This window comes from Penicillium arizonense (assembly GCF_001773325.1).
Source record: "Penicillium arizonense strain CBS 141311 chromosome Unknown PENARI_contig017, whole genome shotgun sequence".
Lineage (NCBI taxonomy): Eukaryota > Fungi > Ascomycota > Eurotiomycetes > Eurotiales > Aspergillaceae > Penicillium > Penicillium arizonense.
The window spans coordinates 133,349-161,211 of NW_019173294.1; the positions used below are offsets into that span (position 1 = coordinate 133,349).

General features: G+C 49.2%; 11 protein-coding genes across 11 annotated transcripts; 6 read left to right on the forward strand and 5 right to left on the reverse strand.

The window, feature by feature from the left end:
* Positions 1 to 88: 88 nt before the first annotated feature.
* Positions 89 to 2,058, reverse strand: PENARI_c017G11212 (flavin-containing monooxygenase; the record flags this gene model as incomplete). Its single annotated transcript, XM_022634434.1, has 3 exons — positions 89 to 338; positions 390 to 1,784; positions 1,838 to 2,058. The coding sequence occupies 3 exons, from the start codon at positions 2,056 to 2,058 to the stop codon at positions 89 to 91; spliced, it is 1,866 nt and encodes a 621-aa protein (XP_022485797.1).
* A 445-nt stretch (positions 2,059 to 2,503) lies between these two features.
* Positions 2,504 to 3,520, forward strand: PENARI_c017G11342 (putative JmjC domain protein; the record flags this gene model as incomplete). Its single annotated transcript, XM_022634439.1, has 2 exons — positions 2,504 to 3,448; positions 3,500 to 3,520. 2 exons carry the CDS (start codon positions 2,504 to 2,506, stop codon positions 3,518 to 3,520), a joined length of 966 nt encoding a protein of 321 aa, XP_022485853.1.
* A 710-nt stretch (positions 3,521 to 4,230) lies between these two features.
* On the forward strand, positions 4,231 to 5,046 carry PENARI_c017G04168 (uncharacterized protein; the record flags this gene model as incomplete). Its single annotated transcript, XM_022634302.1, has 1 exon — positions 4,231 to 5,046. The coding sequence occupies one exon, from the start codon at positions 4,231 to 4,233 to the stop codon at positions 5,044 to 5,046; it is 816 nt and encodes a 271-aa protein (XP_022485713.1).
* Positions 5,047 to 5,301: 255 nt separating this feature from the next.
* On the reverse strand, positions 5,302 to 7,812 carry PENARI_c017G05637 (putative general amino acid permease (Agp2); the record flags this gene model as incomplete). Its single annotated transcript, XM_022634327.1, has 5 exons — positions 5,302 to 5,341; positions 5,394 to 5,770; positions 5,823 to 6,558; positions 6,625 to 6,847; positions 7,506 to 7,812. The coding sequence occupies 5 exons, from the start codon at positions 7,810 to 7,812 to the stop codon at positions 5,302 to 5,304; spliced, it is 1,683 nt and encodes a 560-aa protein (XP_022485753.1).
* A 1,515-nt stretch (positions 7,813 to 9,327) lies between these two features.
* On the forward strand, positions 9,328 to 9,885 carry PENARI_c017G04361 (putative progesterone binding protein; the record flags this gene model as incomplete). Its single annotated transcript, XM_022634306.1, has 3 exons — positions 9,328 to 9,433; positions 9,538 to 9,633; positions 9,707 to 9,885. 3 exons carry the CDS (start codon positions 9,328 to 9,330, stop codon positions 9,883 to 9,885), a joined length of 381 nt encoding a protein of 126 aa, XP_022485702.1.
* Positions 9,886 to 10,116: 231 nt separating this feature from the next.
* On the reverse strand, positions 10,117 to 12,273 carry PENARI_c017G09810 (mRNA-binding ribosome biosynthesis protein NOP4; the record flags this gene model as incomplete). The annotated part of the gene is made up of 1 exon (XM_022634401.1): positions 10,117 to 12,273. The coding sequence occupies one exon, from the start codon at positions 12,271 to 12,273 to the stop codon at positions 10,117 to 10,119; it is 2,157 nt and encodes a 718-aa protein (XP_022485825.1).
* A 171-nt stretch (positions 12,274 to 12,444) lies between these two features.
* Positions 12,445 to 13,416, forward strand: PENARI_c017G09774 (DNA repair protein RAD10; the record flags this gene model as incomplete). Its single annotated transcript, XM_022634400.1, has 1 exon — positions 12,445 to 13,416. One exon carries the CDS (start codon positions 12,445 to 12,447, stop codon positions 13,414 to 13,416), a length of 972 nt encoding a protein of 323 aa, XP_022485919.1.
* An 819-nt stretch (positions 13,417 to 14,235) lies between these two features.
* Positions 14,236 to 14,686, forward strand: PENARI_c017G03192 (aegerolysin family protein; the record flags this gene model as incomplete). The annotated part of the gene is made up of 2 exons (XM_022634282.1): positions 14,236 to 14,327; positions 14,374 to 14,686. 2 exons carry the CDS (start codon positions 14,236 to 14,238, stop codon positions 14,684 to 14,686), a joined length of 405 nt encoding a protein of 134 aa, XP_022485860.1.
* Positions 14,687 to 18,169: 3,483 nt separating this feature from the next.
* PENARI_c017G11753 (uncharacterized protein) lies at positions 18,170 to 19,174 on the reverse strand (the record flags this gene model as incomplete). The annotated part of the gene is made up of 3 exons (XM_022634445.1): positions 18,170 to 18,498; positions 18,560 to 19,015; positions 19,171 to 19,174. 3 exons carry the CDS (start codon positions 19,172 to 19,174, stop codon positions 18,170 to 18,172), a joined length of 789 nt encoding a protein of 262 aa, XP_022485839.1.
* A 1,460-nt stretch (positions 19,175 to 20,634) lies between these two features.
* PENARI_c017G07052 (uncharacterized protein) lies at positions 20,635 to 24,012 on the forward strand (the record flags this gene model as incomplete). Its single annotated transcript, XM_022634354.1, has 4 exons — positions 20,635 to 20,929; positions 21,438 to 21,967; positions 22,429 to 23,852; positions 23,949 to 24,012. 4 exons carry the CDS (start codon positions 20,635 to 20,637, stop codon positions 24,010 to 24,012), a joined length of 2,313 nt encoding a protein of 770 aa, XP_022485758.1.
* A 364-nt stretch (positions 24,013 to 24,376) lies between these two features.
* Positions 24,377 to 27,657, reverse strand: PENARI_c017G04369 (uncharacterized protein; the record flags this gene model as incomplete). Its single annotated transcript, XM_022634307.1, has 6 exons — positions 24,377 to 25,000; positions 25,049 to 25,336; positions 25,397 to 25,707; positions 25,772 to 26,136; positions 26,518 to 27,579; positions 27,629 to 27,657. 6 exons carry the CDS (start codon positions 27,655 to 27,657, stop codon positions 24,377 to 24,379), a joined length of 2,679 nt encoding a protein of 892 aa, XP_022485703.1.
* Positions 27,658 to 27,863: the final 206 nt, after the last annotated feature.

Sequence of the window (27,863 nt, forward strand, 5' to 3'; positions counted from 1 at the left end):
TTTAAATAGATCATAACGCGAGTATTATTATGTTTCTTCCTACAGACTCAACTTCAGCATATACAAAGCCAATAACCGACTCTCCATTTCAACGAGAGATCAATCCCTGCACAGTTGAACGCAGCCAAGCCTTCCCAGAAAGCAAATATTGCACCAATTGAAGTCTTTGCTCTGGGTTCTTATGCAGGAATCCGAAGCCTGCTAAGAGAGCTACAAGAACAGAAGCCTTGACGGCCCTCCGAACACCCTTCAACACGCGACCTCGTCGCGTGAGCTTAGCAGACCAATGCGACCACACAGGGAACGTGCAACGCAGCCAATAATGAATCTGAGTAAACCTGTACACAATATTAGTTCAAGTTTATAAGCCCGATAGCCGAGACACTTACGGATATGTGGTTGAGTTCCACCCATCGGCAGTAATATACCAACTGGAGCATACCCCACGACGGAATACAGTCTTCTGCAACTCATCCTGCACCTGGCGAGTCCACTCCCGCTCAGCCTCTTCCTTGACCTCATACGAGCTAACCAGGCCATTTAGAATAGGTTTGATGAACTTCAGCGAGTAATTAACGGCGTTCTCTGTGGCGAAGATAACACTGGTATGACCAGTAGCTGTATTCGGGCCGAACAGCATGAAGAAGTTCGGGAAGTGATCCATCGCGATACCCTGGTAAGCCTGGGCGCCTCCGCGCTCCGCCCAGACATCCTCTAGGTTCTTGTTCTCTTTGCCGATGACCTTGAGTGGATGAAGCCATTGATTTGTCTCGAAGCCATTCGCCATAATGATCACGTCGGCGGGAATTTCTCTCACTTCATCTGCGACTTCGGATTTGTTGGGTGGGTAATGGCGACCTGGACCCAGGGTTACACTCTTTGCGTTAACTCTTGTCAAAGGCTGGGTGGTCAGCTCCACATTCGGAGCATTGAGACTGCGATACCAAGTCCCATCGATGATTCTTCTTTTACAGCCGAGGCTGTAGTTTGGTGTCAGGATCTCGTGGTATTCCTTTGGCGCGAGCTCGCGCATATGGTTTAGGAACTTCTTTTCCATGCGTGGCCGCATAAATCGACCCCAGGCTGTGTCGGTGAACATGTCGTAGAAGTTCTTCTCGAGCATCACGAATAGAGTGCATCGCATGAACTTTGCAAATCCGGGAACGTAGGTCATCAGAGTCGGTGTCCATTTCTCGTACAACTCGAGTTGTCCAGCGGGTAGCAGATCAGGCTGGACCCATGGCGGCGTCCGCATGAGCTGGGTGATGGATCGAACGTTGGCTTCTGGCTTGGCCAGCTCGGGAATCACCTGGGCGGCGCTGCAGCCCGCGCCAACCATGATGACGTCTTTGCTTTCAAGATCGATTTCATCGTTCCACCGGGCTGTGTGCATAATTTCGCCCTCGAAATTCTCAAAGCCGGGGATATCTGTCGGCAGATTCTTGGGCTCTACCAGACCACCAACACCGCTGACAACAACCTTTGCTCGGACGATCTCTGTCTTGACATAGACACGGTGCTCACCGTCCTGGGCTACCAGGCGGTCTCGCTCATGTTGTGCGAGGTCACCAGTCCCAGGAACAAGATGCGAGATAGTAACCTCCCATTCCTCGTCAGCTTCAATCCACCGAAGCTCCTTAACATCAGTATTAAATTGGATCTTGTCCACGATCTGATATTTCTCGCAGACATCAGCCATATACTGTGCGAGCTCCGGGCCTGCTGGATGCAAAGTAGACCAGTTCATCTTCGGGGCAAAAGAGAATGAGTAGAAAGCCGCTGGACTATTAAACATTAGAAAACGGATCAGTCAATAAATGTCACACTTAACACTCACATATCGCAAGCAGCTCCTGGATAGCGATTAATCCACCAGGTACCTCCAATTCCCGACTGCCTCTCAAAGATCCGGAATTGATCTGTGCCCAAGACCTCTTTGAGCCGACAGCCCATGGCCACCCCCGATTCGCCGGCGCCTACAATGAGGACTGGATAGTAGGTATGGGCATCTTTGCCGTACGCAAGACGCTTGTGGATCCGAGAAATTGAAGAAGACATATTGCAGACCAAGCAGAGATAATTGGCTGGGGTTCAATAAGCGTATTTGCAGCTCGGGTGATCGACAGTAAGAGTAGACTATGTGGTATTCAGCAGGTAACACAGCATGCACTATACAACGTCCGAAGTCCAAATGCTGAACATTTAGATCTTAAGAATGGGAAAGTCGAGAAAAGTGCAGATCTCTCATAAGCTCTTCAGCTCGTCACCTGGGCGCGTCAGTGAGGGGGATCCTTGGCAACCTCGGCAACGCAGTCGGCTTCATGCTCATGTCGGGCATAAATTGGCGATCAGACCAGCTCTGTTTCTGACAGAGTTGTGCATATTTGACAGAATTCGGTTGTTTGTTAGGTACATGTAGACGTTTGGAATTTAATTTAATGGTAACATTCCAATATGTAGAGCTTCGGGATCCACCCCCAGACTTCTCCTGTCAACCTCCGGGATGAAACAGCCATGGCCAAATCCCCGAGTCTGGAGACTCTCACATATCCTCCCTAGAGCAGCACAGACTCGCAATTTCTCCGCATCATTGACCCAACAATATCGCACCCTCGAGACCCTCGAAAATGCCACCCTCGAGACTTTCCAGCAGGAATGCTTCCAGGCAGAAAAGCCCGCGATCCTCCCATGTGCCGAATTCCAAAATCTTCCGGCATTAAAACACTGGTTTAAACCCAGCCAACATAAACCAACTACAAAAGGCACAACCCCCACTGCCAGCCTAAATGTGGATTATCTCCAAAAACACGGCGCCAACGCGTTCGTCCCGCTCGAACTCACCGAATCGGCACGCGACTCAAACCTCCAAAGCGACGCGACAGAAACACTTAGCTTCCGACAATTTCACGCTCCGCTCACCCTCTTCCTAGACTGGATGCGCATGGCAGAAACAACCCCGCAATCAACACGACTCTACTTAGCCCAATGCCAACTCCTCGATCTCCCACCCATTCTCAGAGCCGACTTTCCCACACCGGACCTCGTGTCACGCGCCGGTAAGGGCGATGTCTACGATACGAATGTGTGGATCGGACACCCGCCCACATATACCCCACTCCACAGAGATCCAAACCCAAATTTGTTTGTCCAGTTGGCCGGACAGAAGGTTGTGAGACTGCTCGCGCCGGAGGATGGACAGGCTGTGTTTGGGGCTGTGAGGAGGCAGCTGGGGAAGAGTGGGGATCGGGAGGCTGCTGCAATTCGGGGCGAGGAGATGATGCACGGGAGGGAGAGGATTTTGCTTGATGAGATGGTTTGGGGGAGTCCTGTTTCTGCCGGCGGGGATGGGGTTGGGCTTGAGGCTAGGCTTGGGGATGGGGATGGGTTGTTTATTCCCAAGGGGTGGTGGCATAGTATTAAGGGTGTCGGAGAGGGTGTCACGGCTTCGGTGAGTACTCATTTTCTTTCTTGAGGTTTGTTGATTGCTGATGGGTTTTAGGTCAACTGGTGGTTCCGATAGTCTGGCATACTGTAGCTCTTATTGGAGCTTCGTGTACAAAATGTGTATAATATCATAGAGTGGGGATGATTGCTACAATACATGCTGACCATATGGCCATTAGGCCTGCGTCTGTAGATACATACTCAGATAATCCAATGCCCAGAAAACGCGCTGGAGCACGACCGCCAGGACTTGGGCTGGAAGTCTTTGGGTCTGATTACGAGGTAGAAAGGCCATACAGACGAACAAGTTCCAAACCTTAACTTTCCCACGACTTGATATCGATTTTGAATGATTTCTCCTATCCATGTTGGATAGTAATAGGCGGGGACATGGCCTGGGAGTGTTTCCTCCCCAATTAAGTCAGTTGGAGATATTCGGTAGAAGTTTGGCTTGGAAAGTTGAGGGGCTTCCATGATGGCCCAATTCGACGTAATGACCTAGAAGAGAGGGCAATATGGTCTCGGCTGTGGATGTGATAATGAGGTTGAGAATGCAGGGGATACTGTATGTAAAGTCATGTTATCGTTAAAACGAGCATTTGAAACACTAAGGAGAAAGTACAAATTTTACAAATAATATCTACAATAAATATCGTGTAAAACCTATAATCTAAGTTATCCCTAAAAATATCTAGGTGGTAACTATAGCCAAAGTGGATGGAGCTCAGAAAGTTCCAGAGTCTCCGCAATCTTTACTTTTCTCACCACCTTAACTTAACACACGACATGCAAGTATCAACAGTCTACCGCGCTGCTCTCCTCCAACTCTCCGTCAATCCCCTATTCGCACGTGCATCAATCCACACATCTCTGACCGTCGCATCCCAAACACAAAATACCCGTCTCTACAGCATCCTCTTCCCGCAGTGCCCACCAACCTACAAAACAACATACACAAACCCAGCCTCTCAAATCCGCACAATGAGCGACTTTACATCCTCCGACTCAACCGCTACGGCCAATACCGCGACTCAGGGATCATCCACAGACTCCGCAGACCAGTCCCAAACGGAACCGACCAAGGTCTCAGAACAAAAGTACCTCCCAGCAAGCGCATCCTCAGACAACATGCAAGGATCAAACTCCGACGGAATAAAACTCGACATGAGCACCGGCGGAACAGAGATGAAACTAGACCATTTGGGACCGATGGTTGTCAATACCGATGGGACATTATCGCAGATCGGAAATTGGCAGCAGATGAGCGAAATCGAGAAGAAGAATACGTTGCGGGTTATTTCGAAGCGGAATAAGTCCCGGCTCGCAGCTTTGAAGGCCAAGGGAGAGGGAAACGTCCCAGAAAGTGCATCCTCAGGATCTAGCGAAGGCGGAAACAAACTAGGTATGAACACCGGTGGAATAGATATGAAATTGGATCAGTTAGGACCGATGGTTGCTAACACCCATGGGCCATCATCGCAGATTGAGAATAGGCAGCATATGAGCGTGATCGAGAAGAAGAATGCGTTGCCATTTATAGAGAAGCGGAATAAGTCCCGGTCGGAGGCTTTGAAGGCTAAGGTTGAGGATATTAAGAAATGATTTGGTGTATTATATTGGGTGATTTATATTCTGTGAGATGTGTATAAAGTAGTGTCTATTTATGCTAATGTGCAAATAAAACTTCTCAATAATCATATTGGGTATCGTTATGATGCGTCTCGAATTTTCTAGAGAAAAAATGGCAAACCACCCCATGAATCATGCACTCGTAGCTAATGCAATCTCCGGTCAATTGTATCTGTTCTATGGTGGGAACCAACAAGAGAATCAATACCATGCTAACGTGCCAGAATCTCATTCGAAGATCTTGTACACCCACTTGTGAAGGGTAGTCCTTGTCACCGTTAGCAGCAAATTCTATTCAATCCTCAATTTAGGATACTCACTTAGGCGGCTCAGTAACGAAATCCCTAGTGTACTCCTCAATTTCCACAACACCAGTCATCAAATCAACCTCTTCAGGCTTAAGGAACTTAGTCTTATGGAAGAACTTCCACCCAAAGTAAAGAATGGGAAAGACGCCGATCATGGTATAAGAGAAAAGGAATGTCGGGATGGACCAATTCCCTGGCAAGAAGACGGTGTACCCACCAACAAAAGCCATTATTGTTGTGCAAGTGCAGGCAATGTAAGCGATGTAGGGTTGCCACCAGCTGCGGTAGGGCAGGGAGTCTCTTGAGATGCCCTGTGCTTCCACAGCCTTTTTGAAGCGGATATAGGTGAATGTCACGACAGAGAAATTGATGAGTTGGGAAGCCGTCACCTGTGATTTTTCGTTAGATGGGACAGGCTAGAGAGATAGGATTGATGCTTACCAGATTAACGAACCAGTTCAGCACAACAGCGGCACTGTTAGAAACCTGCAAAAAACTGAGCAGAGCAATGACAAGAACAATTGCAACACAGTAGACAGGCACACCCCGGCTCGTGCACTTGGTCAGAAACTTAGGAGCCTTTCCTTCCAACGCCAAGCCGTAAAGACTGCGACTAGCACAGTACATATAACTATTCCCCGCACTGAACGAAGCCGTAAGAACGACCGCATTAACAATATCAGGCAAGACAGGAATATTCAACCGGTCCATGGAGATGACATACGGCGAAGCCGCAGCACCGGGTTGATCATTGTCAAATGCATCCGCCATAGTCTTATCGTTGTATGGCACGAGAATACCAATGCACAGAACACCCAGCACGAAGAAAGCCGTAAGACGATAGAAGACACCGTTGAAAGCCTTGGGCAGGACTTTGCGAGGGTTCATTGTTTCACCCGCAGCCATGGAGACGTAGTCCGGACCGGCGATAGTGAAACTCGCTGCGATGAGTGCCGACAGCACACCGAGGAAGCGACCCGTATCGCCTGTTTTGTAGTACTCGGCAAAAGCGCCTGGCTCGTTCCAGTATCGGAAGCCGAATCTGTCGCCGAGAGGGTTACCGCCTAGCATGACGATGAATGTGTAGAAGATCAGGCCGATGCTGAGGAGGACTTTGCCGAGGGAGAGCCAGAATTCGGCTTCGCCGTACCATTTTACTGCGAAGAGGTTTAGGGCTCTGGTGGGGTTGTTAGTTGACTTGTTTCATGGCGAATGGTGGATGATGGATGGGGGAAAGACGCACCCATAGAGCACTAGGACTATGACGTTCATTGCTGCGACTGGGATCACGTTTGTCCAGTATCGCACGATTAGGCTGACGGCGACAATTTCGAATGGGACCAATGCAGCTTCGAAAATGAAGAAGTTGTATCCGGCTGCGACTCCCAATGCCTCGTCGACGTAGCGGCCGGCGAATCGGATAAAAGGTGAGGAGATGGGTAGGTATGTGACCATTTCAGCCAAGCCTAAAAGTATAGTGAGTATGGGTATCTACAGATCTAGCAAGGTTGGGGGAAATGTTGGAGCAATCGGGCGATCGATGCAAGGGCAGGACCGAACCAATGGCGCATTTGGAATATGATTTGATATACGGCTGGATGCATGGGAAGAGCTGCCGGAATGATGCAAAGGGCTTTGAAGAAGGGGTTCGTACAAACGGTGATAATCAGAATCACACAACTCCTAGAGAATAGTATAAGATTTCAAGGGTCCGAGAGGATGCAAATGAAGGTCAATCAGGACTGGTTGGGTTCAAGGCTTCCGACTTGTTGCAGGGGCTTAGGGCTAACGGCGGGTTTGGTCGATTTCTGATATACTGTTCGACACGGATGTGCCTTGGCCTAACAGTTTTACATCCATGGAATCTGGAGAATAATTGATGTTTGTATGCTGGTAGAGTCTTCTTCTTCTCTCTCTGTGTTTGTTTGGTTGTTCTTGTCTTTCTTCTTTGTTGATGTATTGGGGTTTGACATTCGCATCCCCATACTTACTTCAAACATGACACCTTAAGTTCAATCTTGAACAATGGCTGGACAACCCAAGTCGAAGTCGAGAACCCAAAACAGTCAACTGAATGTTTTAAAGGGAATGGCACTCACCATAGACTAAATCCAATAAACAAACTGGCAGGACCACTGGTACGCAAATTTGATCCAATCTGAACGTACAACGCCGTACCGATTGTGCCTCCAATACCGATCAATTGTACATGGCGAGGTTTGAGCTTGCGACGGGTATGGTCATGCGACGACTTCATAGAGCCACTACCGACAGATTGCGCGCGGTTGTCTAGTGAGTCTTTCTCAGTGACTTCGGTCTTGTCGAAGAATTTGGTCGATTTGGATTCGGGATCAGCGATGCGGGCAGGCTCTGCGCTCTGAATGGCAGCCGCCGTGGGTGTATGCGGCACATGCTCCTGGTCTGAATGCATGTTGTCGGTGATTCTGCCACCTAGGAAGAGCGAGACAGGTGCATAAATAATGCAAGGACAGAGTAGAGATAGGAATGAAAGCGAGAAAGATTAACCGAGAGGAATGATTGAAAAAATTTTTGCCCAGGTGAGTAGTATTTTCCTGGAAAATCTCTAAAGTTCAATCGGCATAGTCCGAACTAGACAGTCACGGCAAATCACATCCCCCGGGCCTCGTCGTGGGTCCCCCACTAGGGGAGGGGCAAGGGGTTGAGCACACTTGGCTGCGGTATCTTAGTCCTGATCGGCATCGGTGACCCCGATTTGAGTTCCTGTCAAATTTGCTTACAGCATGCGAGAACAAGATATGCTTAGACTGGTGGCTTATGGTTGGGGATAAGGGACAGGGGATATAAGTCTTCTCGTGAGCCGTGTGGAGACAAGGGAGACTTGCCGAGGTCCACGGAGAATGGAGAACCTCCGACTGTATGGAGTAGACCCAGTGTATACATTATAGACAAGACCTGGCATGAGAAATACATGTAGACTACCTAATATTCGAACGCGAAAAACATATCAAACGCCACAGCATTCCATCTCGGGCTGAAATATGTTCTGGGCTCAGTGGACAGCGTTCCTCTCCCTATCTTGGGAGTCCTTGCTTTCTGTGCTCTCATTCGATGGTCTGCGTTGTTCTGACTCTTTACCCAACCAACTAGGTGGGAAGAAACTATCGTTGTCTTCGAAATAGAGGTGGTGGATCACATCCGAGTCTGTGGAGTCCCGACGTTGGCCCGGGTCAGCCTGTGTGATAGGTCTGTCAGAGCTCGGATGGGGAGAGTTGGAGAACATATTGATAATGTTCTGTTTGGTAGATCTTGAAAGGGTTTATGACAAGATTTCACAAAGTTGATGTTGACGTTGTAGTTGGAGTTCTGTGCACTCGCCACAGTCATCTGATGTTCTTCTTTCGGATGCTTGCAGTCGCCCTCAACCTTCAACATCTATACGTCATGAGGGGATGTTATGTTTAGGGGTTCCGCTCGGAACTCTACCAAACTCTATGCTATAGCTTATTGCTTCTCTAACCAGATGGGGTAAAAAAGAGAAGTCGAGGTACGTGAGTACTAGGTACGTATCTATACTCCTGAACAAGTAGTCGGATGCGAAGTAAAAGGTGATAACTTGAGGGTGTATCAGTGGCCAGGGAAGTCTCGATATGGAGATAACGTGTCTTAGCTTGAATCATTTTATATATGCATGGATAAAGATTAGGCTGAAAGTACAGTACATATTTGGAAAACCTCGAACGTATTTCCAACGCACATACAAAACTGAGATGAAATTATGTCAAAATAAAAAATAGCATATAACATATCAATATACTAAGTTTAACATGAACACAGACAGAGAGCATTTTTATAACTTGCTCCATTTCCTCCTGATCAAATCAGCGAGCCGATAGTAAGCAAATCCCAACCTCGGGAACCCCGCCAAACCCCAACTTCTTTCTCTTCCTTTCCAACACACGCCACAATGACTGAAGAGAAACAAACTAAGCGCTTCGAACCTAAGGTGCCTGTCCAGCTCGACCCGCCAAAGGACGACCCTATTTCCCAAGAGGAATTGGCCAAATGCGACGGTACGGCATTGCCCCTCACAAAGACACTTTCCCGCCAATCCGAACAGCTATGATCAATGCTGTCAATTCAACGCATCTTAAAAGTTTACTGACCCTGCAAACAGGTTCCGATCCTAGCCGCCCGACGCTGGTTGCTATCAAGGGTGTTGTGTTCGACGTGACCCGAAACTCGGCTTATGGACAGTCTGGTCAATATCGCGGTAAGTGTTCCGTCCTTGACTTTGTTGTAGCGTCAATTAGAACAGCCCACTGATACATTCCTCCTATGTATAGTCTTCGCAGGCAAGGACCCCTCCCGCGCGCTCGCTTGCTCCTCTCTCAAGCCCGAAGACTGCGTCCCCGAATGGTACGATTTGGCAGACAAGGAGAAGACCACGCTGAACGAGTGGTTCACCTTCTTCAGCAAGCGGTATAACATCGTCGGCAAGGTCGAGGGCGCAAAGAACAACTGAAATGTCATGAGGTAGTATGATTAGTTTGCCATCTACATTCTATATACGTCGAAGGCATCGCATGGATCGAGTGTACGAAATATACCCAGTGCAACGGACTCAGTCCAGGATCATTTTTGAAATCACAAATGCTTTTCATTTTTGGAATGGTGGTATCGCGTAGGTACAACAGATCTTCCCTCTAGGATAAATAATGCCTATACAGTAAAAATAAAATCACTCAAGCCTCCTTCATTTCCCCTTGCGGGACTTGCGTTGCATGCGCTTCTTCGAGATGATGCGGTTGCGCTTGGCGAGCTTGTTCTCTTCTTCATCGTCCTTGTCGTCGTCCGCAGCCTTTCCATTTCCTCCCTTGCCGTCCTTCCCTTTACCGCGGCTCTCGGAGCGCTTCCTCTTCTTTCCGTGCTTGTCTGAGTCTTTCTCGTCGCCGGCATCGTCAGACTTCTTGGGTTTCGGTTCGCGAGATTTAGCCTGCAGCTCATTGCGGCGCTTGACAACCTGCGCGTTCTCAATGGCGAACTCGACAACAAGACGCTTCTTCTTGTCCTTGTCCTCGTCCTGCACGGATGGAGGCACTTGAATAGCGTGGCAGTTTAACCAGCGCAGACCCATGAGCGCGTGTCGGTGAGTGAAGTACTCGATGAATCCGTATCCACGACTGCGGCCACCACCGCTCTTCTCGGAGACCTTGGTACCCTCGCGGGTTTCGAAGACGACCTTGGCCTGGCGGACGATACCCATCTTCTTCTGCTTACGCAGTTGCTCGAGTTCCTTCATGGTATCGCGAGAGCGCTGCTGCTCCTCTCTTGAGAGGGGCTGGCGGACGCCCTTCTTGACGTCCTTGGCGAAGTTGACGACGGACTCTCGGGCAAGCTGCTTCAAGTCCTTGGAGTTAATGTGACGGGGGATGTTACGGATGGCGAGACGGGTCAGACTGAGGTGGAGGGCGGGGTTCTTCTTGATGAAGGTCTCACGCTGCTTGAAACTATCCTCGCGCATCTTGATTTCGGAGGGGGAGAGCTTCTTGTACAGCGGGGAGTTGGTTGGGATTGTACCTTCGCCGAGAAGGTAGAGGCGGCGCTTGTCTGTGTCGCGAACTAGACGGCGTGATACACCCTCCTCTTCCAGCTTTGCGGCTTGGCCCTTGCTGACGGCACGGGCGACTTGAAGGACTCGGCCTTCGAGAGTGTAGCGTCCGCTGGGGTCGGTGTTTTCATCTTGGAGGACTGAGTGCTTCATGGCAGTGTTGGCCTTTGGCTTGTCCTTGTTCGGGGCCATGACATCGTTTCCTCGGGGGGCTTCGCGAATACATGTGTTTGCGTCGTCGACCTTCCAGAAGCATACGAATCCGGTGCCTCGAGGGCGCTCGGTCTCGTGATCCAGGACCACGCGTGCGTACCGTAGGGGACCGAATTGGGTGAAGTGTTCGTAGAGAGAATCGTCTGTAGCGGTGAAGGGCAGGTTGCGGAGGAAGATGGTAGAGTTATTGCGGTCGTCGTCCTGGTCTTCTGCGTCCTCGTCCAATTCGTCCAACTCATCCAGATCGTTGTCCTCCTCCTCATCTGATCCGTCAGAAGAGGTCTCATCGTCTGAGGGCTCTTCCAGGTGACCGTCGGCATCCTCCATCTCGACATCCTCCTTCTCCTCCTTCGGTTCCTCCTCCTCGTCCTCCTTCTTGGTAGTCTCCCACACATCCTTCTCAACAGCCCAATCGACAGCCAATGTACGGCCATCAATCTCCTTTCCGTTGACATTCTGAAGCGCCTTCTCGGCGTTTTTCCGGCCGCGCAGAATGACGAAACCAAAACCAGCAAGCTTGCCGTTCTTCTTGGGAAGAGTGGCGTGCTTGACCTTTCCGAAGCTGCGGAACAGAACCGAGAGATCCTCGGGTTCCTTAATAGTCCACGGCAAGTTGCGAACAATCAGCTTAGGCGGTGCGCCCTGTCCTCTCTCCTCCTCTCGCTTGTGCTTCGATTCGAGAGACGCAGCGGTGGGAACACTGCGGCCAACTTTCTCATCAATCTCACGCTTACGTGGCTCGGCGTAGTCGACACGAATTATCTTTCCATCGAACTTAGATCCGTTCAATTCCTTCAGAGCATTCTCTGCATCCTCGAGATCGGCGAATGTGACGAAACCGAAACCCTTGGAGACCTTGGTCTTGGGGTCGCTGACCACTACGGCATGCTTGATCACGTAGGACTGCGAGAAGTGTTCTGCGAGGCTTTCTGTGGTGGCCGAGGCGGGTAGTGAGCGGACGAAAAGAGTCCGCTTGGCTTGGGGTTGTGCTGGGACGTCGGTGGTGGTTGTGGTGTCTTCAATTTTGACTTCGGCATCCTCAGTGATGTCTGCGCCCGAGAGGCGGCGTTTCTTGTGTGATTCAACCATAATGTGTTGGTTGCGACTGAACTTTTTCTTTGGTGAAGAAGAACAAAAAAATTGGCGGCAGAAAATTAGGAAGGCTTGACCGGGCGGTGTGGGTCCACGGTCCGATAAGGATAGCTTTATCAACTTGCCATTTACTACGCTACCATTACCAACACTGTCGTGGTCGCTGAGATGGACCCAACAGACAATACCCTGCCTTCTCGGCCTTCCAACTCCCCCGCTCCAGGTGCAACCAGACAGAAAGTCCAGCAGCCAAAACCGCAAGCTCTTGCAAACAGACCAGGCACTTCCGCGATCCTTGTATCCACGCGACAAAAAGGCAATCCTATCCTGACACACATCAAGCTTCTACCATGGGAATATGCCGACATTCCCGCTGACTATGTAGTCGGCACTACAACCTGCGCACTATTTCTGTCCTTGAAATACCACCGCCTACACCCAGAATACATCTACTCCCGAGTGAGACAGTTAGCCGGCAAATACAACCTCCGCCTCGTCCTTGTCATGGTCGACATTCCAAACCACGAGGATAGTCTCCGCGAACTATCGAAAACATCCATAATCAACAACTTGACATTGATATTATGCTGGTCTGCCCCAGAAGCCGCCCATTATCTAGAACTTTTCAAGTCCTCGGAGAACGCACCGCCCACGGCAATCCGAACCCAACAAGCGCAATCCTACAAGGAATCACTAGTGGAGTTTGTCACGATACCCAGAAGTATCAACAAGTCCGATGCGGCCAGTCTGATTTCTACATTTGGGAGCTTGCAGAATGCTATCAATGCACAGCCGGAGCAGATCAGTGCTGTACCAGGATGGGGAGAGAAAAAGGTTCAGCAATGGTGCAATGCAGTTCGAGAAGACTTCAGGGTTGAGAATACGAAGAAGGCTGCTGCTCCTGCCGTGCCAACTCGGCCAAAACCAGTTCCAGCTCCAGCACCTTTTAATGATTCACCTGATCACGAGATAGACGAAGATGAGGAGGAAGCAATTCTCCGTGCGGTGATGGCTGAAAGTAGGAAGATTGCAGCTGAGGCCGGGCAGTCTAGTGAGGCTCGCCCGCCTGGTGTGCAACCTGAAGAGATGAGTGAAGGCATCATAGCCGCGCTTGCGAGACTTAGAGATGAAGCTGGTTGAGAGCTGAGGTATCCATAACTCCTTAGTGGGAAACCACTAGTCAAATTTCAAGCTTGGGGTGCCACACGCCAGCGCCGACTTTACCCCTGTCAGGCAAATCCGACGGTCTTGGACTGAGCTGGTCACTGGAAATTTTGTTGCTCTACTTCGTGCATTTTCATCAACCCTGGTCAATTCTACATCAGTCTATCGTCAGTGTTCCTGACGAGCCCCCATTATTGCTTCAGGTATGTTAGATCGGCCTCTGGGCTAGTGGGAGCCCGGCGACACAACAAGGTGCTCGGCACTCGCACACACCAAGCTTGGATCTGGCAATTTCGGCACACCGGGTAAGTTGTCCAAGGTACTCTCTCTATTGGTGAAGTTTGTCCAACTGATTGTTGGTTCGCAGGACAATTGGACGATCAGTGGAAGTGGGAATATAGACGAACAATGTGAACGGCGGCAGTAGAAAGCAGTATAATGCTAAGGCCCACAATGTCGGTAAGAACTAGTTATCTCAATCGTCCATATTAAGCCAGCATAATAATGTTAAGTTAATATTTTTCACCCGCTTGTAACATTGTGTTTTCTTTCTACATTTTACATCTCATCTGAACCCGACAAAGCAATAGAAACCCCACTTCTTGTTTCCCCGCAAAGTTGACCCAGCCATGGGTGGAATTGGTTAGCCAATGGCATCATACGATTGTCACCACAGCATCCGATTTGGTAAAATGGATTACATCACTACAAATCGTGCGGAGATATAAGAACCTCCGAACCTCCTCTTTTTGTGCTTAGTTTCAATTTTATCTATCTTCTACTCAAATTTTCAACATGAACAACTACAATTCTCAGTGGGTCTCGTTCCATATTCGGGGCCACCTAGACAAGGGCGACGTTCTGGTTCAGAACACTGTCATTGAAGGGTATTTGTTGTTTCCTGGTACTCAATATATCTCTAATATATGGTAGCGGTGAGTTCTACGATGTCAATGATCGCCGCAAGTCCCTCACTGAAGAGGAGATCGACGAAATTGTGATCCCTTCCGATGGCGTCGGCGAGATCGGTGCCCAGAGCCGTCGGGGCAGCGAGGGCCGTCTCGACTTGTTTCATGACGACTCCAAGATTTGTGAGCTTCATTGGGAAAACAGAGGAGGAAAGTACGTCAACTTGGTCGAGGTGTTGGACAATAACGACAAGTATAGAATCGAGCATGGGGGATGGAGTTCAGAGGCAGGACCTCTCGGACACGTGTTTGTGGATATCTTGCCGAAGAAGAAGTAGTGCTTTGCAGCTACAGCAAGGGGGAGATATTGAGGTTCCATACCCCACCCTTTTGCCATTCTTCGTGTCGATACACCGCGTCAACCCGAGAGCTTGCCTCTTTCTGCTTTTGTTTTGAACGAAACCAGTCACTACCAGTCACCACAAATTAATGGGCTTCAGAACCCAACTTTCAAATCCACTATCGGGATCTCACGATTGTTCACTTAGAGGATTCATGCCGTAATGGTAAAATAGACAGTAGGAACCTACCTTTCACGATACCCTATCTAATATGTAGGGATAACGTAGTTTATGTTCGGCAGTTATCCTGATCACTATGATGCGTAAGCCTTCGATGGATATGCATGATTTCCGACCAAGAAATTGCGTCTTTGTGCACGTCTCTGTTCTTTTAGCCTTTGATGGTATTTTTGTTTCTTTATGCTATCCAATTGTTATTCCATATTTCGCTTTATTGACATGATCAAGTCAGCCAAATTTCTTTTTTCTCGCAGCCTTCTCTCGGTCTTGAGTATATGAGGTGGCCGTGTTATTGGTAGATCTTGAAAACACATCTTTACACCCTTTCATTTACCCTAATTCCTCGTCGAAACGATATATAGGCTACACCACAACGCTAGGTGACGGTAAATTAAGTGCCGAGCGACCTTCGTTACCACAAGGAGAAGTGCCTAAACCAAGATTAGCTGGAGGTGTGAATGTTGCGATTCCCGCCAATTTCGAGGAGAGTGTTAAAGAGGTCCGACGCCTTAGGTACTACGGCTTTGCCTCTCGGTCCTCTAAATAGAAATGCGTTGGAGCGCTAATCACCGGCGAACGTCTTTTTAAACATCACGTCATTAGATAGGTAGTGTAGAGGCACAGTCAACTAATGTTGTGTCTAAGTATATGAAGGGGCTTTTGCTTTTGGATCTCTAGTCCAGTTTATCGACAATGAGGCAGACACTTGACGCAGAAGCTTATCCCCACTTCATGGCTCAACATTTATTTACTGATCCAGCCTAGATTTTCCTTTCCACCTCCCTGATGGCAGCCCAATACTGCCCGTTCTATGAGTAGCAGTTACCTCACCTTCATCGCCATATTCAGATATTTTGCTTCCGTTCCGCCTTCTTCGCGCTGGATGTGAGCCACCACGATGTATTGTCCGTTGCTGGTCAAATGCATCGCTGGATGAATCGGGACGATCAGGAGAGGGCCGTCTAACGGTCGTGCGAGAAACCAGTTTTGGTGGTCCAAAAGGTGGCATCTGCATATATGCGCCTCCCTGATCTTGACCTGCGTTTTGATTGTGCATTTCTGGTTCAGCGCCTCGACCATCATGGTTGTCAGATTCTCCGTCACTTGAAAACAGCGAAGGGGCCAACGGTCTCGAAGGGATTCGCTACTATACCATTAGTATGCGCCTGGGAAATTTTCTGGACTGTTGTACTCACTGATGGGGCTGACTGAGTTCTTCTTTTCCGCGAAATCCGCCTCCTGGGTGATGATACATCCTCGTCCTGCTGCTGGTTGATGACAGATATCTGGCTCCCAGAGTTGCTAGGGGGGTAGGGTGAGGCGGTTGTAATGGGCGAAGGCTCGTTTGATATCGGTGAGCTTGGTGGCGACCGCGATTCAGACGTGGACTGGCTCTCAGCGGGCTGGTGAAATTTTAGTCGAGGAATCTCCTTTGCCAAAATCTGCATTATTTTTTGGGCAAATTCTTCGGCCTCGAGATGTTGACTCGGCGATATTTGCTGCTGCATCAGGAGCCTCCTTTGGACCCATTGAGCTTGCTTAAGCTTGTCGAGTTCGATTTTCAGCATTTTTTTGAAAGATTCACTGCCAGCAAATAATCAGTATAGAACTTCACGTCATCTATCAATTTGGGGAATATTTGAGATTTACAATTGTGCCAAGACTACATTTGATCCATTCCTTCGGTGGGTTTCGCAAAGCAACTGAATATGCACCAGGGTTCCGATTGTTCTCATAGACCTCTCTAGTACCTCCATATCTTGGAAAAGAGAGGGGACAGTTTTCTTGCTCTCTCTAGACCATTCATACTGTGCGATCCATCTTTCGACCGTACTGACAGGTTCATTATCTATCAGAGAGCGAAACTTGCCGGTAATATGCTTCAGCCTTCCAATGGTTCGTTTTGATTCCTCATCAATACTCCCCATGAGCTGTTGATGTCGGTTGAACATGGGCTCTAGCTCTGGAATGTTCCTCGCAATATTAATGGAGTCCCCGAAAAAGTCGTACGTTTGGGCCACTGATATCGTTCTTTTGATCACACTGGATAGATCTTTTTTCGCATTGCGGATTTGCTTATAGAGACTTTTTAACTTTTTCACAAGCTTAGAGAGGTCTTTAACAATAGGGTAGGCAAAACTCGCCACTGCGAGAACCTCCGCCATTTTTGCCAGCTCGTGCTTGCGCGGTCTTTAGAACGGTCAGAGAGGCATAAAGGTCGCTGGGAATCATAAATAAAGTGAAAAAAGTTCAATTTCACCCACGTGTGTCAGTCAACCAGGCTATAAGATAGACAATGGTAGAGTCAAAGAGAAAACTACTAGTTTCGAACATTATACTTAAACATTTGGGCTGAACCGCCGCTGCTAAGCCCCAACCCTCTGTAGGGCATTGCCTTATTCCACATTGTTCGTCCATCCCAGTTCCCCCCGATTGCCTAGTGAGGCTGATTGATAGCTCCAAGGGTCAATCTGTGAACTAAAGCAAAGAATCCACCAATCTTGAGAATACACGACTGCTTACCTGGAAAGGTTGAAAAAGCAAAGAATACCCCGCTTTATCTCTATTTCCGCATCTGACCAAAAAGGATTTGTACTTGCATCAACAGCCAATCTCTACATGCCACGATAGACATTTTGAAGGGGCGATCGGGTGCACGCCGGAGGCTAGTGTGCTGGAGGCAAGGCTGTGGTTTCTTGGCAACTGGTTTGGTCCACCTAGTGCGGCTCAACACAGCATCTGAGATACCTTTAGGCAAGCTTGCACCAGTCCCTGGTAAAGAGGGTGGCCTTCGCGAGGTGTGGACACGGAAATCCATGCTGAACCTGGATGTAACTTGGCCATGTGACAGCCAAGCCTACTCGAGTATAGTCGAGTTGCATAAATATGAAAAAGCAGCGATGTGAGTTATGTAGATAAGCGCCTATATGGATAGGATCATGCCTACCGGATGGGATCTTTCCTATCTAGGCTGCCGCCACTTTTATGAAGGCGCTTAGGCTTAGGCTCACTAAGTAATTAGATGTCAGCACGGGCTCACCTGGGCAGACTCAGGGATCGTGCTTACAGTCACATGTAGAGTGACTGATGCTTAGTGAATGCTTAGTGAGATGTGCTGGGTACCTACCTCCGAACACCCCAACACTACTCTATTGTCTCCATATCTCATGATTGTTGTGCAAGGTGACCAAAAGAAAGAATGAATTCTCTACATATAAGCATCCACCTCGGCTGGCCGATTCAAACCGGGGCCTGACACAGGTTATCAGGGTTAAGAGCAGAGTTAGTCGCTTGTTCCAAATCGCGACGTGCGGCGCTAGTGGCACCGGCAAACACTGGATCAATTGTCCATTTGAGTCTATCAACTGCTGCAGCGAGAAGATTATCGGACTGCCGGTGCTTGCCCAAAAAGTCTTTGAGCGCGTCACGTAGAAGCGGGTCACCCGCTGATTCACCCAGTAATAGCACATAGCTAAAGGACTCCATCGTCTCACCATCGACCGTTAAGGGCAGTCTGGTCAAGTCCCGAAGAGCTTTTTCAAGCTTGACCTGGTGAGCCGAGAACGGTTCTTGACAGATTATCTGCACCAAGTTCTGTCTCATGCAATATACGCTCGACGTCATACACACCGCAATCTTCGAAGACCACGAGGGCAGTCAACGCAGAACGGGTATATTCAACAGTGAGGAACAGCTTTGATGGGTCCGATGGGGAGGTGAAACACTGTCCAGGGCCAATCCCATATGAATACAGTCCTGCCAGCAAGCCCGTAGATGTAAGCGATGCAGTACTCGAGTGCATGTGGACGGATAAGGTCTTGAGAGTCGAGTGAAAGATGTCGAAAACTGCATGGCTGGCAGGAAATGGGATAGCGATTTGAACAGTTGAAGTTGAAGCTTTCACGTAGGCCTCGCTAGCTGTCTTCAACGCCTTCAGCATTGGTGATAGAGATAGAGATTCATAGGTTTGGTTATGGCCACCTAACCAAGGTGGCAGATAGCCACGGAATGACTGTAATCCACCTAGTGCCTGTGTATCTATAATCTGGGCATGACCGATAAAGGTATTATCATCCTTGGCATGCGCTGTACGCATCAGTTGTTTATAATCGGGGCTTCCTTCAATCTTGGCGACATTGACATTGGAACGTTAGAATAATAAATACTCGCAACGCTGTTTGGCAATTCAACAGTTACTCTAGGCTGGAAAAAAAGATTTCCTAGTGTCTGGTTGTTCTTACCCATAGTCGAGAGTCAATTCAAAGCCAACGCCGTATTCGGGGATGGCGGGGTTAGCATGGGAAAAGGCCATAAGAGCTAGGCTGATTCCCAGCAGACACCATATATGTAACGATCATTGTGATGGACTTGTTATTCGTATTTCGTTCTTATCAAATAAATTCCCTTAAGAGGAAAATGAAGAAGAAAAGAAGGAAGCAGGGGGATACGTGTTCACAAATGATCAGGAGGTAGTTCTTAGGGCATCCATGCACCACGTGGATAGCCAGCCGTATTAGACAAACCATCTATTGATATGCCCAGGTGGCGCCCGAGGATGGATTCCATCTGGGCAGGGCCGCCCCAACCTAGTGGATCCATCAATCTGCCTAGAATTCGATCGACGTACAGCTAACAACATGGACACAGACTCTTTGCCATAGACACAGACAGCTTTGTGGGGCTTTTTCTTATAGGCTGTGCCGCTCATCACGACATAGCGGCTGCAATTGCGGGCCAAATCGGGGGCCAAAACTGGTATTTCAGTACTGGGTAGCTCCTGTATTATTTCTTTCTATTTACAGGTATGCGGAAATAAGATAGGGGATAAATATGGGCCGGGCCAACGCACCGTCAAGGCTTGTTTTTCGCAGCACCCACTGTATCAACCTTAAGGAATTCCCATTTAAGGCCCTGGTCATATTGGGATCTACTGGGCCAGCTTTGCGTTTAACATTCTGCTGCTCTTTGTTCAGGGTTCACCATCTTTGGGGACCCATGTCATTTCCAATCATTTATCCCGTTATATATTGGCATTCGACTGCTCTTCTTGCTGGTTGCTGGTTATAGATGGTGGTTCAAAAGTAATTGGCCAGTTGGTCCTATCTCTGGGATTTCCCCATCACTTTTCATGACACTGAATTTTCCCCTCGCTCTTAAGATGGGTTTACTGGATGATATTGGTTCCTCAGGCAGACCTCAGCAGCTTGCTGAAAGTTAAAATAATCGGAAAAGACATTGAGGCAAGCGGATCATAAGTGCATTGACGAACTAGAATGGCTTTCGCTTCTGCCCTTATAAAATATATCAATATAGATCTTAAATCCCATACAAGGTCTGAGCCCACATTCCCAATTACGGTCAATAAACGCTAAGGCGGATTTTGTGAGGGGACTACTATGTATGTAGAAATAGATCTACCTGACGCCCTTCTTGATCTATGCCACCTTCAGTTGCTCGCAAAACCCAGCAAGCAACAAGAACTTAAAGGAATGCAACAGCCTCTGCATTCATGCACAGTTGTGTATTTGATAGGGACCAGACACCCGACAAAGAAATACCCCATGGGGGAATGCAGGGTTACGCGGGGAAACCGCGGGCTATAAAAACAAGGAATTACTTCTCCACACTGTAGAGTGTGTTCTACATGTATATCTAATTCTTGAACAAAAAAGTCCGAAACATGGAAAGCGGAACAATTTCCCACAATGTTCATCACCAACGAGTGGTACCGCAGCATATTTTTCAACATCACCATTGTATCACTATGCGCCTTCATCGCACCAGGATTATGGGCCGCAATGAACGGGCTGGATGGAGCGGGAGCCGCCGATCCTACCTACATCAACGCCGCGAATTCAGTCGTCTTCTGTCTACAAGTGCTGGTGTGCATATTCGGCACCCCCACTGATCTCAAGGATAGGGCTGAAATGCAGCAGGAATGCTTGTCTTCCCGGTCTATGCTTCCAGTGTATACTGCAACATCAAGTTCGACAATAAGTGGTATGTGATGTTGGCCTTGTGTCATACAGGGTGCATCTTCTGGAATATTCTGGCTTACCGAGGGCGCTATTGTGCTGGCTTATCCCGAGAAGCAAAAGCGTGGCAAGTATCTCGCTTACTGGCTTGCTAGTCGGATTGTTGTCCAGACGATTGGGGTTGCAGTGACCCCTGGTGTCAATGCGCATAGAAAAGAGAAGGGTCATATCAGTATTGAAATTATCTTGTTTTCATTGCTATTCAGGCTATTGAGCCCTTTGTGGCGTCTTGGCTCTCGCCTCCTGCCAAGGTGCAACGATCAGACTAGACCCCGTTGTGGTGAATCTTCCTTCCAGCCTTTCGAAGGAGCTTAGAGAAATGGGCAACCTTCTTTGTCGGAAGGAAGTTCTGCTCTTGGTTCCGATGGTCATCCAAAGTGTGTTCTCTCAGGCTTTCTAATTCACCGTCCGAGCACGAGCCTTGGCCTCACTTGTTGCCGGTACTGGGGTTATATTCGCGAACTCCTCTCTAGGGTTCTTCCTAGACTGGAGGAGACCCAGTGTCAATACGCAAGCAATAGTCGCTTTTATTCTGATTTATGCATTCGAGCTATCACTCTACCTCTATGCAATGGTCATCACAAAACAGTACGAGAACCGAGACACAAAACCTTCGTTTGACTGGACAGATGATGGTTTCGGAAGATCGGCATGCGTCTACATCCTCATGCTAGTGGGATTCAACCTCATGTACGACTACCTCTACTGGCTCGTCGGAACGATCAATAAGAGTGGCGGGGAAGTGGTTCGGCTAAGCGCAGTGATACGAGGCATCGAAAGTGCAGGGCAGGCAATCTCTTACGGCACCAATTCAATCAATCAGGACCAATTTCCTCTATCCGGAGCCGTTGCGGTCAATATGAGCGTTTTTGTGGTTTGTATCGTTCCGTCTTGGCTTGTTATTTGGAGGGTTGGTGTGCTTAATGGCCTCAAGGTTCATTCTATTGTTCAGGATGAGGTTGCAGAAGACCCTTTAGAGGACACTCTGCGGAGTGATTCTCATGTCTGTCGGGCTACACAAAAGAAAGTCCATGGTTCGGATGTTATTGCGACGGCCGAGCATGACGAGATAAGTCCGACGCATTGAGGGCATGTGGGCTTGGCTGCGGCGTTGGTGACGGCACTGAAATCATTTTGAGTCTTTTTTCTGGTTTCTTCCCTGTTCTTTGCTTCCGATATATATGCGGTGCTACCCCCAGATTTAAACAGTCTCAGTTTGATACTACTCCCGTACGCACCTCATCCTTGAGGTAGATAGTATATACTGAAATTTTTTAGCTTTAGAACATGGGAAGGAAGCTTCAACAAAAAAGGGTTCATGATAACTCAATTGGCGTGATTAGACAACCTTATTCCAAACGATGGATCGAACCTCAGACCCTATTAGCCACCGCATATCACTATGAATGATTATTGAGTTTAATAATGACAATCTGTTTGTCATAAATTGACAGTATTGACCAGGCTGCGCCGTGGGAATCTTCTCGTGAGCGTGTCAGCCCTAACTTGAACATACTAAAGCCCACGTGGTCTATCACAATGCGCTGCCATTCAGCAATCCACTTTATCCTCTGTACATCACCGGTCCTGGGAAGTCCAGTACCAGTATATACAATATCAGACCACGTCAACGTCCCAAGCATTCTCACCAAGCTATTCGACACCACAAATCAACTCTACCTCGACCAAAACATAACCAAAGACCTATTCGAACTCAAATCCCGAATATATGACATCGCCCTAGGCAGAACAACACCAGTCCAAAGCATAGCCGAAGCACTAACCACCCTCTCAACCCTCCAAACCAACGTAAACCCCCTCCAACGTGCCCTAACCCTAGCACGCAACAACCTAATCCCATCAAACATCCTCGACATCCTCTGGGGAATAACGAACAAACGAATAAACTCAATAACGAACACAAACCCCAAAGCCCCAAAGCCCCCAATCTACCCAACAAACCACCCAACCGACGCCCCATACTCAGTCCCAGAAACAAACCTACGCTCCGCAATCCACATCCCAGAAACATTCACGTACGGCAAAACAAACAAAACCCCAATCCTCTTCATACCAGGAACAGCAGATCCAGCAGGGAGCACCTACTACTTCAGCTACACGAAGCTATTCACAGAATACGCATTCACAGATCCAGTCTGGGTGAATATACCCGGCGATTCGCTAGACGACATCCAAACAAACGCAGAGTACGTAGCATACGCGATCAACTACCTATCCTCAATATGCAACCGCACCATCGGCGTGCTATCCTGGTCTCAGGGTGGAATCGACGTGCAATGGGCATTGAAATACTGGCCGTCGACACGGGCCGCAGTTAGTGATTTCATGGCTGTCAGTGCTGATTTTCACGGGACTGTCATGGATATCCTGTGTGATCTTCCGTCTCCGTTTTGCACGCCTGCGATTTCGCAGCAGGGGTATGAGACCATGTTTGTGAAGGCTCTGAGAGGAGGTGGTGGTGATTCGGCGTATGTGCCTACGACGAGTGTGTATTCGGGTTACGATGCCATTGTGCAGCCGCAGAGTGGGGGAATGGGGGCATCAGCGTTTTTGGAGGATGAGAGGGGGGTTGGGGTTGAGAATGTTCAGGTTCAGGTTGCTTGTCAGGGGATGGTTGGGGGAGGGTATTATTCGCATTCTTCTGTGCTTGTTCATCCGTTGGTGTTTGCGCTTTTTGTTGATGCTTTGGAGCATGAGGGGCCTGGGCGGTTGGATAGGATTGACCTTGGGGGTGTTTGTGGGATGTCTCTTGCCCCTGGGCTTGGGTTGGACGAGTTTTTGGGAACAGAGGTTATTGGGGATGTTGTTGGACCGCTTAATACTTTGTTGTTTCGGCATGCTTCGAATGTTGAGCCGCCGCTTAGGGGGTATGTTTTTATGTTTTTTGATAGTTGGAGATATACATGACTGGTTCGCGTTCTTGTTCTTGTTCCCACTGGGTACTAGTGATCCGATATGGACAGTGGTCTCTATATCATACATACAAAGTCAAAGGCTTTCATTGGGTATTATTGTGTGAAGCTCTAGACAGAATCTCAGTTCGATCAAGAGATCAGCACGGCAACGAAAAGCACAGCACAAAGCCTCCGGCTCAAGCCGACAAGCGGCGTAAAGAAAGAAATGCGAAATGGAAAAAATACGAGTACGAGGTGGATATAAGACCCGGCAAGCAGACTGAAAACGATATGCCGGAAACAACTAGCAGTTCATCGTGGGTCGAGGACTTCATTTCATGGGGGCTCTGGCTAATCATCCCGTGGCGAAAAGCAGACATCGTAGCGGAGGAGCCGAGAGGCAGAGGCCGTGGCATGCTAACAAGACTCGAAATGGGATTCGTCAAATTTTGGTGAAAGGAAAAAAAATTGGAATGGAAAGGAAAAGTTGACGGCATCTATGTGGGCTTTTCACATCCAATGCGGCCGAGTAGGGCTTTCCGATCACTCTGGTCGAATGGAACACGGCCACGGCCCCGGGCACGTACCGAGGCTCCGTTGGACCGCCGACGGTCCAGGCCAGGGGCACCGTCGATGGCAATTGTGTCGGGAGTGGCACCATCCTTGACAACAAGGTGCACTGGAACGTGGGATGCGGGTTGGTCCTCGACCTCGGCCTCATCCTCCTCGTCACTGCGGGAGTCCTCGGCGTTACCGCCGCAGAGAACACCGTATGCAACACGAACGATCATGCTGAACCAGACAATAGATAGGCCCTCCAGTGTCAGCAAAAGGGACAAGAAGATCCATTTCACGGTGCGGTTCATGCAGATGGGGTTCTCCAGGTTGAAATACGGTCCGAACAGGTATGCAAAGGAGTTCGGGTAGCCATTCTCGGAGATCATCTCAGCTGTCGAACCGGAGTAGCAGCCGTATGACATTTGCGCCGGGACATTTTTATAGATGGACCAGCAAAGGGCTGGGTAGATGATGTGACGCGTGATGAACCAAGTGGTCATGAACAGACCAAATCCAATGTTGCAGGCTGTTTCGAACTTGAGGTACTTGAGAATTTTCGCCGACTGTCCAATGATTAGTAGCTGATAATGAGCACTTGTAGATGAACATACCGGTAACAGGAAGTCCACAACATCCATCAAACACAGCACCACGTTGGATACATTGTAGAACCCGTAAATGTAAGCGGAGCTCAAAAGAGCGCTGGTAATGATGTGGTGAGAAAGCATCTGGTAGTGATCCTTGCGCCTCTCCTCCACGTGGATGACGAAGATCTGCTGCACGAGGAATGCAAGTTCCACGAGCAAGTACCACTTCATCAGCCCGGAGAGAGGACGCGCAGGCCACCTGGACCAGATGGGAGCAAAATCACCCCAGTAGTAGGAATTCTTCCAGAGATACTGCGACAAAACAACAGTCAGTTACCACAACCTCGAAGAGCATTATATCGACCAACGCACCATTCCCACGCCCCAGATGAACGAGTAATACATAGCATTCCAGCCCTGCTCAGCAACACGGACAGCCTGCTTCCGTTTCAATCCCGCCGAGCGAGCCATTGGCTGAATAATCCATTCGATAACAATGGCGCGTATACCGGTGAATGCGACAGCGGCACTGAAGACGAAGTAGACATCGTCCCAGCCCTGCACGTATGAATTCGAGGCTGCATCGTAGTAGGACAATTGGAAGAAAGGCTGTGTATAGGGTCGGAGCGAGGGGTAGAGGTTGTGCAAGGCTAGTAACATAGCCAGGATGGTCATGGAAATGCCTGCGAAGCCATTGGACATGAGTTAGCGGAGCCGTAAATCTAGCTTTAGTTTATGCCGAGGTACGTATAAACATGAGCGCAGCATTTCTCTGCGACACAGCGCGGATTTCCACTCTGTTTCTCGCTGCTCGAATTGGGTCAGGAACAGTTGGGGTATTCATACCGATTTGATTGGCGACCACCCATTCACGGAACGTGGTCTCCTTGACCCTCGATCCAACGTATGCATTGCGCTCCGACGCTACGGAGGTCTCTTTGGACATGGTGAAGAGTGCACCAGAGTTGTGAAAAAGGGAGATTCTGGGGAAGCTGAAGTCGGAGAAGTCGGAGAAGTCGGAGAAGTCGAGAGTCGAGAGTCCAGAGTCGAGAATGTTCAGGGCCGAGATGCGTGTGGGACCTGCCTCATCCGCCACGCCGCTATTTTTGGAGCTGTGGAGAGAAGGACTCGTTCAACCGGGAACGACAGGATGAGAAGAAGAGAGAGAGAGACTGAGGAAAGGGAATGGAGGGGGAAGTCTCGTTTCATCTCACGACGATCATCTCCACTCACCGCCTCGTCAAGTGTTGAATGTCGATGTTGATGATTGGATGCCCAGGTGCATGAACTACGTAGGGGTTGAGCTTGGCTGTCTGCACGTGTACATCTAGGTAGTTAACTTACTTATACATATAGTTACATACTATGTGTGTGTGTATACAATGCCATTTCCGGTGTATTTATGTCATTCTTGGCATCAGCGGATGTCCACGTCAACTATATTGACTATATTGACTATTTACTCTAAACCCTCCGTCACCCCTCGCACAAACTCATTCGCACTGACACCCAATTGTGCCAGGTCGATACCTCCTTGGCCAGCCATCGCCCGCGACATGGCTCGAGCCACTTCCTCCTCTTCCCAAATATTGTTGAGGATCTTCCCTTCTCCCGCCTGAGTGGGGTTCTCCGAGGCCACCATAGTCTGCCAGTACAAATCATCGCGACTCTTCAGGGCCTTATCACGCACCACAGCATTGCGAGTAACACTGGTAGCATGCATTTTGGTGTGGGCACCCGTCAGCGCGTTCACGGCTATGGAGACAGCCTTGTCAATCTGCTCATTTGTAGAGGGCTGCTTGAAAAAGAACCGATTCGTAGCAGAGAGGTATAACACCACTGAACAGGCGACATCGCAGACCACGAACGCCAGCGGTCGCAGCAGTGTGATGCTATTGTAGAGGCCGGATGGCGGGGTCTGCCCCGACCGCACAGACGGCGAGGCGCTTGAGATGGCATCGTAGGTTGCCACAATGTAGACATCAATCGCGGCCAGAGCCAGACCGGCCATGGTGAACTTCGTACGCCAGCGGGCGGATTCGTGGCCTGCGATGGGAGCTGAGGTGGCTACGCCGAGGATCATGAGGTGGACCAGATGCGGGAGCAGGACGTGGAATGGTAGGTAGTACATGAGGAAGGTGTTCAGGTTATCGAAGGAGCAGTACTGGCACGAAGTCAGGGCGTCTGGGCCATAGGTCAGGTAGACCTTGCGGGCACCGAGGGAGGTGAATTTGGATTGGAGGAGGGTGTCGGCTGCGGTAAGAAGGGCATCGGGCCGGAAACGCGCGAGGCGGGCGAAGAGGATATCTGTCGGGGTGTTGATGCGCGAGCGAGTCAGGGAGAAGATGTTGGGTTCGGGCGCGTGAGGGTTGAAGGGGAGGCTCAGAAGGAGGAAGAAGACAATGCTGCCGAACAGGATGTTGAGCGCTCGGCCTGGGGCTGCGGGTAGAGGGCGCGGTGGAGGACGGCTTGCAATGGATGCGCGGAGGTTGCGATAGGCAGTGATTAAACGTGGTAGTAGCACTGGGCCGAAGAATATGAGGAGGGATTTGACGCTATTCACTGTCAGCTATAGAACGCGGAAAGTAGAGCTTTGGAACTTACGTTCCCCAGGAGATGGAGATTGTCGCCATATTTGGAGCTTGTAGGAGATAATCCTACTTCATTGGGCTCTCTGACAGTCGAGTTTGGATGACAGAGTGTGAAAGGCGAAGTGTCCAGTTCAATGAATGTCGGGGCCAAAAGGCGTGGGTCCGACAACTAACTGCAATTAAGTTACTTCTACTCTACAACAACTCTCTGACAACCGAACATGCCATACTCCATATCTATTCAATGT